At 39.4% G+C, this 12,753-nt stretch overlaps 1 protein-coding gene across 3 annotated transcripts in view; it reads right to left on the reverse strand.

Annotated features, from left to right (window-relative positions):
* Nucleotides 1-275: 275 nt before the first annotated feature.
* Ubxn2b (UBX domain protein 2B) overlaps nucleotides 276-12,753 on the reverse strand; it is a 29,263-nt gene continuing 16,785 nt past the window's right edge. The window contains exons 6-9 of one of the 3 annotated variants that reach the window (XM_037202433.1): nucleotides 7,992-8,129; nucleotides 3,532-3,693; nucleotides 1,585-1,773; nucleotides 276-841 (exon numbers count right to left, since the gene is read on the reverse strand). In XM_037202433.1, coding sequence (XP_037058328.1) covers nucleotides 1,611-1,773; nucleotides 3,532-3,693; nucleotides 7,992-8,129 — 463 coding nt within the window. In that variant the 3' untranslated portion in view covers nucleotides 276-841; nucleotides 1,585-1,610. Of the gene's footprint in view, nucleotides 1,774-3,531; nucleotides 3,694-7,991; nucleotides 8,130-12,753 lie in introns of all 3 variants that reach the window. The other 2 variants (XM_037202432.1, XM_037202434.1) reach the window with 2 other exon arrangements.

Here is a 12,753-nt window from a genome sequence, read left to right on the forward strand (position 1 = left end):
TAATGTTGGGCCTCAGATGTTGATGGGACGTCTGGTTGGATTTGCATGCTCCTTGGTGACAGTGGCTCCACTTTTCACTGTTTCCTGTCTTTTACACATCAATGTTAGTAGCTTATTCTATAGCTGTCCTGACATTTACCTGTGAGCAAATAATTAGCTTTTAGTGTCATAGGCCGAGATAAACTCTCTACTTACTTTAGCTAATCTTAATGAGATTTGGGACTTCTGAACCAATGAAATGCAGATAAGGTTTTGGACTTTGAGTCGGTTGGATACATTGAGATTTCTGAGCACCTCTGAATGGACGGGGTGAGTTATTTGGTAAATAAATCTCTGAGATACTGTGGGCTGTCACCACAGTAACCATATCAATGTCCCCACTCCCATGAAGGTGAATGAAATGGAAAGAGCAGCTCTGAAGGATGATTAAGGTTACTATAAGTTAACATTTGGCGATGATCATGGGTTCGTTCGTCTGTGCATCCTCTCACATCTTACATGTCCTCAAAAGCAGAGAACTGTGTAACTACAGAAGGCTCAAAGGACGCAAGTGCTGGCGGTTTGATGAGGGAGAGCACCATGGGTAAGGAACAGAGGTGGCCTCTCGAGGCTCAACAGCCAGAGAATGTTTGTCTAGGGTCCCACCAACACCTTGATTGAAGCACAGAGAAACTCATTTTCAGTTTCCGACCTACATACTTTTAAGAGAATAAAATCTGTGCTACTTCAGTCACAAATTCTGTATTTCTTACATCAACAACAGAAAGTTACCTGGAAATGGTGACTAAGGATAGAATGTTGTCTGAGGGGAAACATGCTTTTCTGTTGTGAATCGACATGCCTGGATAAGGAAAACATAAACATCTTGCTAGTGATTTTTGTTCCAGTCTCTCAGACAGAGTTCATACACTGAAGAATATACTCTGGGTTGCATACCTTCAATAGCGTTCCTACTTGTAATATATCCCCTATTAAAATGTTGAATGAACAAATGAAAGTGATCCAGGCAGGCTCTGGAAGGGACTATAATTTCTTGATTTTAAAGTGCTGTCTATCATGTCTTCTCAAGAGCAGATGACTTTTACATCTATTAAAATTTAGTTTATGATACTTGCAATTTTACAAAATACAAGGCCAAAATACTAACATAGTTCAAACAATATGTAAAAAGAATATGCAAAATCTTAATTATTGTATGATCAAACAGTGTCAAATTCAGAGCAGACATTCTGGTATATATTACAGAAAGGGATCTTTACTGGCTACTGTTCATTGCTGCATTAAAAAACTTGAGCACAAATTTTACCAAATACATTTACCAAAAAAGAGTTCTTTTTACTTCATCTGAAAATGTTATTACATTGACACGGAGCATACAGTAAGCTGGCTGACCTAGATGTTTACAGCTATCAATTGAAGCCAGCTCTGCAACTAAAAATTCAAACATCAAGATCCATCTGTAGTCTAAATTTATCTAGACAAATACTGGAAGATAGATCAACAGCAAAAGCAGAATTTATCTGAATAATAAAAAATAATTGGGTTGTTTTTATGCTGGAAGTATTTTAGTAATACGCACATTACCTATTCCTACATGGGTTGGAGCAATACTATTTTAGCTGTTGGAGTATCACGGTATTAAGAATATCTGCTTCTTGTAGGGTCAGACTTTCATCTGTCAGCTCTTTACTTGGAAACGAAGTTACAAGAATAAAGTCAGTTGTTGAAAATTCAGGACGTGACTGTATTATAAAGTCTCGGACATCCAGAATCCTGAAGGAATAAATAAAAATAGTTGGTTGTAACAAGGGCACATTTCCATGCAAACTTTGAGCTAAAATCATTCTCACAAAAAAATTATATAACTTAACTTTTGTTTAAAGGTGCAATAATTTCTTTAATTTACATTGTTTTGATGGGAAAGTTCATCAGATTTTGAAAGAAAAATAATAATTTTGGAGTATACATTTGTAATAAAACAAAAAAGTATAAACAATATTGTTATATTAAAAGTACAAGTCTGATTGTTTTAAAAGTAAAAACTGTTGGCAATGTAAGGCTCTAAGACACTGGGCAGGATGAACCTAACACTATAAATCACACACACACACATACACACACACACAGAGGCATGCAGCAGTTCAGCTTTCTATGGTGCCACGTTGGGGGCCAAAATGTTGTTGGTTTCTTGGGGGGCCCAACCACCCAGCTCCCAAATAAATCACACATAAAGGCTTATTCTTAATTATAAATGCCCAGCCTTAGCTTGGCTTGTTTCCTGCCAGCTTTTCTTAAGCTAAAACAGCCCATCTACCTTTTGCCTCTGGGCTTTTACCTTTCCTTACTTCTGTATACCTTTCTTTCTTACTCCGTTTTGCTTGTATAGCTGGGTGGCTGGCCCCTCATGTCCTCCTCCTCTTGCTCTGTCTCCTTTTCCTCCCAGATTTTTCCTTCTATTTATTCTCTCTGCCTGTCAGCCCTGCCTATCCCTTCTCCTCCCTCACTATTGGCTGTTCAGTTCTTTATTAGACAATCAGGTATTTTAGATAGGCACAGTAACACAGCTTCACTGAGTTAAACAAATACAACATAAACAAATGCAACACATATATCTTGGCATCATTGAACAAATGTTCCACAGGAAAAACAAATGTAACACATCTTAAAATAATATTCTACAACACACACACACACACACACACACACACACACCCATATATATAAAAGCTAAGCGTGGTAGTATAGCCCTGTAATTCCACCTGTTGGAAGGCTAAGTCAAGATCACTGATTTTGAGGCTAGCCTAGGCTACATAGTCACACAGCAAAATCCTACCATTAAAAACAGTAACAAAAAAAGAATTTAAAAAATTACTCTTACATATACCTAGTAACTTAACTAAGATAAATGCACAGCAGGGTCTTATAACCAGTGAAAAATAAAAGCACTATTATGTGTAGGGAAAATACTTATATTCAAATGAGTATTAAAGAGAATGAAACAGCCTATTCGAGATACTGTACCAACAATACAAACTACTTACACCATGCATTTACATTATGAAGTTGCTAAACAGAAAGTTCTCATTAGAATTTCATAAACTTTTTGTTTGTTTGAGGTAATGTCTTGTTATGTAGTTCGGATTTACTTCAAACTTGTACTTGCTTTGAGCTTCCAAATGATGGGATGGCAGGTGTGTACTACCATCCTAGCATACAGTGATCACTTTTTAACTGAGAAAGTCCCAATAGGATCTAACTATCTTGAATCTGAGCCTACTTGATGTAGTTTTAGTTACAATGCAAAACTACAGCTCCTATCTTTGAGTTGTCTAAACTTAGACAAATAGGATAATTTACGATTATTACCATCTATTTCATTTATTGTAGGTAGCTACCATCCTTTTAAATATTCTTCTGTCTAAAGCTTACTTCGAAATGTAAAGAACTCCATCTATTCCTTATGCTTTGTGCAGTATATGAGCAACAGTATATGAATGCAAAGACCCCTGGCTGGCTGGTGCAGCAGCTCACCTGTGTGTGCTGTTGAATCTCTGTATCAGACGACTTCCATCTGCCAACCTGATCTGAATTTTTGTGGTGGGAACTGAATCATCAATAAGAACAGCTGCATTAAGTATTGATTTATCCTCTTCTTCTGGGGAGGAAGGAGTACTGACGATTTCAGGTGTAAGGCTAAGAAAGAAGATTTAAGAATGAACACAAACTGAGTATGCAGGACACACTGAAGGTAGCTAAGCCTCAGCTCTGCAGTAAGCTGTGCTGTGCTCGGTCAGAGGACTTCCCTAACAAGACCACAGCTTACTTTCAGTTTTCTCTACTTCTTCTGGCCTCTCTAATTACATTACAATTTGTCTGTGCTTAAGACTCCTACTACTAATAAGAGATCCCAGATCTCTCAGAAACCTAACTGCATTTTCTCCAACTTCATCTCTGAACTTTCCTCACACTGCTTACCACACAGCTCAGGGAGAAATGAGAAATCAGAGACCCAAGAGTATAAAAAAAAAAGATTTCAAATCCCAACTATGTTCTAACTGGATGCACTTGAGGAAAAACCTCAACCTTGTCTAATTCTGTAAGACTGTGTTCTGTAATGCATTAATTAACCCATGAAGTCATTCAGCATAACGTCTAGAACAAAGAAGTCAAAAGCTATTTTTGCTTATATAATCAGAACTGAACCATTGCTTTAAAACATTGGTAATACTATTTAAAAAACTTCTTAAGTAGATATTGCTTTGCAAAAGAGAAACAGCTCCAAGTTATTAGTGAGAAATGAATTCATTTCTCACATTAATTCCCACTGGAACTTTCTAGACAAAACACCTTACCATTTTATTTTGTTTACTAGTGACCTGATTGGTTTAATAGTTTCTAATATCATCAGGATGACCAGACATAAACTAAAAGTTACTGTGAAAAAAGAACTCCTTCAAGAGCAAAACAAATTTCACCAAATCTGCAAATCTAACAATTCCTTAGCATCTTAAGGGAGTTTTTACATCTTTGTTTATAAATCTCTTAAGTACTAGGAGTTCAGAACCTCATGCATTACTTTATAAAGCTATGAGCACTAGGTTTCCATCCAAACTTTCTCCCAAACTTAAGTTATATGGCAAGACAGGAAAGTTAACTGATCTTTACTGCCAACACTTGCCCCACTTTTTCCTGCTTCCAGATTTACATCCAATCTGAGAAAATATATGATAAAAATACACAAAAGGAAAAACACAGTAAATTACTAGATACTGAAGGAGATTCTTCCTCAAGTCCCACGCTAAAATCTTAAGCAGTTGTGTTGTCAAGCTAGGTCACAGGGGAGAGGGATGAAGATCAGATGAAGAGGTGCCGGAAGACAGGATGGTCTTTCTCCTCACCAGCAACCATGCGCACACACGATCAACAGCACCACACATTCATCCCACTCACTTGTCCCGTGACCCTGCTGAGTCAGCCATCCCCACTGGCCCGAGTCCTTGTCTGCTGGGGGAGAACTGCTCTGTTTTACAGATTAACCCTATCAGGCACGAGGGCACTTAGGTTTCTACACTACCTAAAGGGTAACCTACTGAGAAACGACAAAGCTGACTTAGCTCTTTTCTATGACATAGAGCTACTGCATAAAGGTATTTCCATCATCTAATATCTTCTAAGAGAACCCTGAGCCGGCAGGCAAGCTTCTTCCTAAACAAGAATGAAGTATGAACAGGAAGGGAACTCAGTAGAAAGCGCGCTTGTAAGAAGCTTGAGTGTAAAAATGTATTCTTTACAAACTGGAATGGATGGACGTTCAGAACAGGTATGGCCACCGTATCAGTGGAACAGCTCTGAGTCAGAGGTGAACCAGAACCCTTTCACATGCTAAGTTCAGACTAGTGAGCAGGCACTGTGGTGTTATCACTAGGTGCAGCGCTCACTTCAAAGTTACTTTTCTTTGCTGGTGACTGCTTCCCCACTCACCCTCCTGTTGAGGCAGTGTCTCACTCTGTAGCTCAGGTGGGCCTCAAACTGATCCTTCTGCTTCATCCCCATGACTGCTGGACTACAGCAATGCACAGCAAACGTCCCCTTAGTCAACCATCACACTACCAGGACAGTTTTTTAAAAAAGATTTTTCTGTGTACAAGTGTTTTGCCTACATTTATGTATATGCACTATGAGCAGGCCTTGTGCCTGTGCAGGCCAGGGAAGGCATCGGTTCCTTTGAATCTAGAGTTGTAGATGGTTGTGCTCTGCCCCAAATGGGTACTGGGAACCAAACCAGGTCCTCTGTAAGAGCAGCACATACTCTTAATCACTGAGCCATCTCTGCAGCCCTCTATAGTGACATTTTCATATACTGTTTTTATTTTTTTTTAAGGTTAATTAAAATCAATTTATTTTTAAAGAGAGAAATTAAGATACAAAGATACTTTTAAGAAAGCAGAAAGAAAGGATTTGAGCTGAGATTCCCTCAGACATCTGAAAGTAACATGAAAATAATTATCATCAGCCAGAGAAATTCTTTGAAGCCAAAGCAAAGCAATGTGCTTAAGCATGTGACACAGGCAAAGATTGAGGGCTGAGCGAGGAAGGGAGGGAGCATCTGGGATCAGTCCTACGGGATCTAGGGGGCCCAGCACTGCCTGCTCCACAGGCTGACACTGTAAGCAGTCCCAGCTGCATGAGGCAGAAGATCCAGTGGCTGTGGAGAGGCAAGGGCTAACCCAGTAGGAAACAGAAGGCAGGCCAGAGGGGCCGCCTGGCATCAGACAAAAGAGCATCCTGAAGACTAGGGACAAACGCGAAACCCATCTCAGAGTCAGTGACAGATGACCGAGTGGCAATCAGAATCTTCTCAACTAAACAGCACACAAACAGACACAGAGATTATCTACTCAAGGTTCGTCATTTATCATTATATAGTTCAAAAGCCCCTGGCAAATATCACCTCTAGTCCTTCCTGCCAGCAAAAGACTGACATTTTGTAGGTCTTTTGGGGCTCAAATCCAGCTCAATTCAAGCTGTAATTTGTAAATGTCCAGCCGTCACCCATGACTTCCTTATTTCTATTTATTGGTGTATCACAAGAAAACTCCGCTAACTTCTCCTGTACACCCTTTGTAATTAGACTACTGCCTATGGACAAAAATAGATTCTTTTCCTCTTTGTGCTTGTGCTAAGCTCTTGGAAAATGAGAACTGTTAAGCTTCTATATCAATAGTTTTTTAGTTTCAATTTTCTTCCTTCTTTTTTTTTTCCTAAGTTTTGGTGCCAGGGATCAAACTTAATACAGTTCTTAATGTAAGTGTCTAATGTAAAATGTCAGGAGCAATTCTTCACTTTAGAAAATGTAATACTTGATTAAATATGAGTTTATGTGTACTGAGTCATGTCACACTAACATGCTGGTGTTAAATTTCTATATATTAAAACTGAACAAATTCCTTTTTCCACTTTTAGGCATGGTCAAGCTTTCAAGGTCTGGCAAGCAACAGAGTGAGTATACCACTGGACTGGATGCAGACTGGGTAGAAGCTGAGGGTGACCTTGCAATGCTGCTCTTCCTGCCTCTATCTCCTTAGTGCTAGGATTAAAGGTGTGGACCACCAGGCCAGGTTTGTGGTGCTGGAGACTGAACCTAAGGGCTGCTTACAAACCACAGAAAACGATCAACTGAAGCACACTGGCCCTGCTGCAGCATCTCAGTGTTTGTTCATGGCAGACACATCCACGAAGGTGTGAGGTAATATATCCACTGCTTTTTCCAATCAGCAACACTTTACAGTTTCTCTTTTGAAGCTGTGTAATTGGAAACAGATATGAAAGAACATACACACACAAAGAACAGAAAAAAACACATGGAACCAGAACAGGAGAACAAAGGAAGCTCGTAGGAGAGGGAGGAGGGCAGTGTGTACAGGGGATATGCTCAAAGCATCGCAAAGCATCATGCATTATACAGTTCCATGAAATGGCCAAAACTGAACCAGAGGACACAGCACAGTGGTCAAAAGCACACATCCCAGAGTGTGTGGGATGGAACTGGTTCCAGTCATTCTCTAGCTCAACCACATCTTGGGCAAATTACTATTATTTCAAAACTGAGTAAAGATTTATTTTCATTTTTAATTATACAGATGTGTGTCTGTGTGGCTAAGTGTGCACATGTGCAGGTGCCCACGGATGCCTGGAACTGGAGTTACAAGTAGGTGCACGCTGCATGGGATGGGTGTGGGGAACCAAACTCGGTCCTCTGCAAGACAGTGTCTGTTTAAAGAGCTGTTATCAAAGGAGCTACTGAGTGCACACAGGACTGATCTCTGGGTACTTGCTACTAATATTATTATCCAAATTAAACCCCTAAATCCAGTAGGAAGGTCTTTATAGCTCATATTTCACTTTTTACTTCACAAGTCATTTTTATTTCTTATTCTCAAAGAAATATCATTTTGAGCAAAAAGGTGTTTTTCCTACTAGAGGAATTTTACCTTCCAAGTTTTTGCCCTTCTCCACTAAAAGCCTTAAATCGCAATCTGGGTTTTATATACTCTTGGTCTTGATGATCCTCCATATCCAGATTCACTTGGCTGCCATGGACCAGTCGCTGAAGCTCCAGGGGAATCTCTCTTAAAAGGAGGGAGAGAAGGTTTTAGTTAAGATTGTTTAAAAGTACACTACTCCATTGAGGTGACTATAATTAAATCATGAGTTACATGCTAATAAAAATTTCCATGGTGGTTTTGGGGTCCACATAGATTATTCTTTCTTCCAAGTTACATCACACTTTTTTAAGTCTGATACTTTACTTTAAATGTATGAGTGTTTTGTCTCTATGTATGTCTATGTACCATGTGCATGCCTGGTGCCCTTGGAAGACAAATATGGCCCTGTGACTGGAGTTACACTTGGTTATAAAGCACTGTGTGGATGCTGGTCCCCTGAAAAAGCAGCCAGTGCTGAGCCATCTCATCTGGCTAGTCACACTGTTCTTTAGTGATTCTTAACACAGAAATGTTTTGGATGTCACAACAACCTTTGAGCATCTTTAGAAAGTCAAATTATAAGACAGCAATTGATGTTTAAATTAGCACAAGAGAATTCTTATATGAGTTAAAAGTTAATTCAAATACTTTTGTTTGTTTCTTGAAATAGGGTCTCACATTGTGTCAGGCTAGGCTGGAATGCAGTATATAGTTCAGGCTAGTTGCAAACTCACAGCAATCCTCCTGCTTTAGACTCTCAAGTACTGGAGTCTGCACGTGTTTATTTCTAATAGTAAATTAGAAGTTGTGTGAACTGATGCCAAGGTGTTTCAGTGTCAGATGACTGGTGACACTCCATGTTTCAGCATAAGGGGCGGGGCTGTGAGATATGGCCATGGCGGAGTTATCTTTTTTAAATTAAAAATTGTTTTAGGTCACACAAGAACAGGTGAGTGACCTGGCTGCCAGCTGAACCACCTCACTCCCTAGATTCTGTTCCCAAAGAACCATCCCACATCATACACCCTCCCAGCTCATTGCCTTTCCCACTTCCAGGCCCTGTCCCCAACCCCAGCAGACTCCCTCTGCTTATGCACAGGCCATACCAGTTAGAAGAACAGAGACCCCCTGTTGCAACAAAAGCCAGCTAGCCACCAGAAGGTCAGCCCCCAACTTTGCCAGAGACTCTCTACTAGATCAGAGGTCATGCCAGCCACAAGAAATCCAGGCCACAAAGACCAGAAGACCAAAGAGGAACAGAATACAAGAGAAGGAAGAGAGAATCTCAGGCACAGAAAATACGATAGAATAGATTCATCAGTTGAAAATGTTATATCTAAAAAACTAATGCCAAACATCCAGGAAGTCTAGGACACTATGAAAAGACCAAACCTGAGAATAATAGGAATAGAAAGAGAAGAATCCCAGCTTGAAAACCCAGAAGAAATATTTAACAAAATCATAGAAGAAAATTTTCCTAATCTAAAGAAGGACATGCTTATAAATGTACAGGAAGCATACAAATAGATTTGATCAGGAAAAAAGTCCCCTTGCCACATAATAATTAAAACATTAAACATACAGAATACAGAATATTAAAAGCTGCAAAGGAAAAAGACCAAGTAACAAATAAACACAGACCTATTAGAATTATACTGGATTTCTCAATGGAGACTCTAAAATCCAGAAGGGCCTGAATAGATGTCCTGCAGACTCTAAGAGACCATGGATGCCAGCCCAGATTAATACACCCAGTAAAACTTTCAATCACTATAGATGGAGAAACCAAGATATTTCATGACAAAGCCTTGTGGACAGATATTGTTTAAATTTGCCTTCCAGACTTCTAAAGAAGAGCTAATAATCCTCAAATTTTTTATTACCCAAAATCGAAACAAAAGGAACATTGCCAATTCATTTCATGAGGCCACCGTCACCCTGATGCCCTAGCCACTCAAAGATTCAACAAAGAAAGAGAATTACAGACCAATTTTCCTCATGAATATTGATGCAAAAATACTCAATAAAATACACATAAACACAATCCAAGAACACATGAAAAAGATCATCCACCGTGAACAAGTAGGCTTGATGCAGGGATGGTTCAACATAGGAAAATCTGTCAATGTATTCCATCATAAAAACAAGATGCAGGGATGGTTCAACATATGAAAATCTGCCAATGTAATCCACCATATAAACAAGCTGAAACACACACACACACACACACACACACACACACACACACACACACACACGATCATCTCACGGGATGCTGAAAAAGCTTATGACAAAATCCAACACTCTGTCATAATAAAAGTCTTGGAGAGATTAGGGATACAAGAGCACACCTAAACATAAAAAAGGGGCAATTTACAGCAAGCCTGTAGCCAAAATCAAATTAAATGGAAACTCAAAGCAATTCCACTAAAATCAGGAACAAGACAAGGTTGTCCACTCTCTCAATATATATTCAAAATAGTATTTGAAGTTGTAGCTAGAGCAAAGCAATAAGACAACTAAAGGAGATCAAGGAGATTAAAAATTGGAATGGAGTAAGTCAAAGTGTTACTATTTGTAGATGATATGATGGTATATATAAGTAACCCCAAAATTTCTACCAGGGAGCTCCTACAGCTGATAAACACCTTTAGTGAAGAGGCTAGACACAAGATTAACTTAAATAAAAAAATCAGTAGCACTCCTATATACAAATGTCAAATGGACTGAAAAAGAAATCAGGGAAAACAACACTCTTCACAATAGCCAGAAATAATACAAACTATCTTGAGGTAACTCTAACCAAGCAAGCGAAAGACCTGTATGCTGAAAACTTCAAGTCTTTGAAGCAGGAAATTAAAGAAGATATCAGAAGGTAGAAAGATCTCCCACGCTCATGGATCGGTAGGATTAGCACAGTAAAAAAACGATCGTCTTACCAAAAGCAATCTACAGATTCAAGGCAATCGCCATTAAAATCCTAACACAATTCTTTGCTGACTTTGAAAGAATAATACTCAACTTCATACGGAAAAACAAAAAACCCAGGATAGCTGAAACTATTCTACACAATAAATGAACTTCTGGAGGTATCATCATCTCTAATTTCAAACTGTACTACAGAGCAATGGTAATAAAAACAGCATGGCACTGGCATGAAAGTAGACACATTGACCAATGCAATCAAATCAAAGATCCAGACATAAATTCACATACTTATGGATATCTGATTTTTGATAAAGAAGCCATATGTAACAGAAAAAAGACAGCATCTTCAACAAAGGGTGCTGGTCTAACTGGATGTCAGCATTGTGTGCATTGGCACAGGAGACAACTTTCTGAACAGAACACCAATAGCGTAGGCAAGGCACTAAGATAAACAATTGATCAATGGGACTTCATGAAACTGAAAAGTTTCTGTAAGGCAAAGGACACCATCAATAGGACAAAAAGGCAGCCTACAGAATGGAAGAAGATTTTCACCAATTCCATATCTGACAGAGGGATGATCTCCAAAATATATAAAGAACTCAAGAAACTAGACATTAGCTAAATAATCCAATTAAAAAAAATGGGTTACATATCTAAACAGGATTCTCAACAGATGAAACTCAAATAGCCAAGAAACACTTAAAGAAATGTTCAACATCCTTAGCCATCAGAGAAATGTAAATCAAAACGACTGAGATTATCTTACACCTGTCAGGATAACTAAGATAAAAAACATAAGTGACAGGTCATAGTGTCCAGGATCTGGAGCAAGCCCTCACCTCTACTGCTGATAGGGTGTAAACTTGCACAGCCACTATGGGGATCAATATGGTGGTTTCTTAGAAAACTGGGAATTGTGAGCTACCTCAAGACTCAGCCATACCACTCCTAGGCATATACCCAAAAGACACTACATCCTATCACAAAGGCACTTGCTCACCTATGTTCATAGCAGCTTTACTCATAATTGCCAGAAACTGCAAACAACAGAATGTTTTAGATGTTCCCCAACTGAAGAATGAATACAGAAACTTTATTCATGTGGTACATTTACACAATGGAGTATTATTCATCTGCTACAAACAATGACATTATGAAATTTGCAGGCAAATGGATGGAACTGAAAGACAAACATGGTACGTACTCACTTACAAGTGGATATTAGCTGTAAGGTAAAGGATAACCGTGCTATAATCCATAGACCCGGAGAGGCTAAGTAACAAGGAGGGCTGAAGATGGGATGCAAGGATCTCCTTGAGAAGGAGAAATAGTACAGATTTTGCTGGTGGACTGGGGACCAGTGGAAGTTTAGAACAGGAGGATCAACTGTGAGGAGGGGATACTGGAAAAAAATTAGTGGAATTGGGGAAAATTTTGGCAGTGAGATGAAAAGCTAGTGAAATGGAAACCCCATGCAAGCCACGAGAGTAACCGTAGCAGAGACTCTTAGTAATGGGGGACACAGAACCTGAACCAGCCATCTTCTGCAACCAGGCAAGGCCTCAAGTGGTGGGATTGAGACACCAACCCAGCCACAAAAACCTTCAATCTGCAGCTTGTGGTGCCTGCAGAGTATACTGGGATCAGAACCTAGAAAAAATTGTCATCAAAAAGACCAGGAGACATCATCCAGCAACTGAATGGGGACAGATACAAAGTCCTACAGCCAACATTAGGCACAGTGCGGGGCGTCCTTTGGAGTAGGGGAAGGAAGGATAGCAGGAACCAGAGGGGTAAGGGACACCAAGAGGACATGGCCCACAGAGTCAACTGACCA

This window comes from Peromyscus leucopus, chromosome 2, assembly GCF_004664715.2.
Source record: "Peromyscus leucopus breed LL Stock chromosome 2, UCI_PerLeu_2.1, whole genome shotgun sequence".
NCBI lineage: Eukaryota > Metazoa > Chordata > Mammalia > Rodentia > Cricetidae > Peromyscus > Peromyscus leucopus.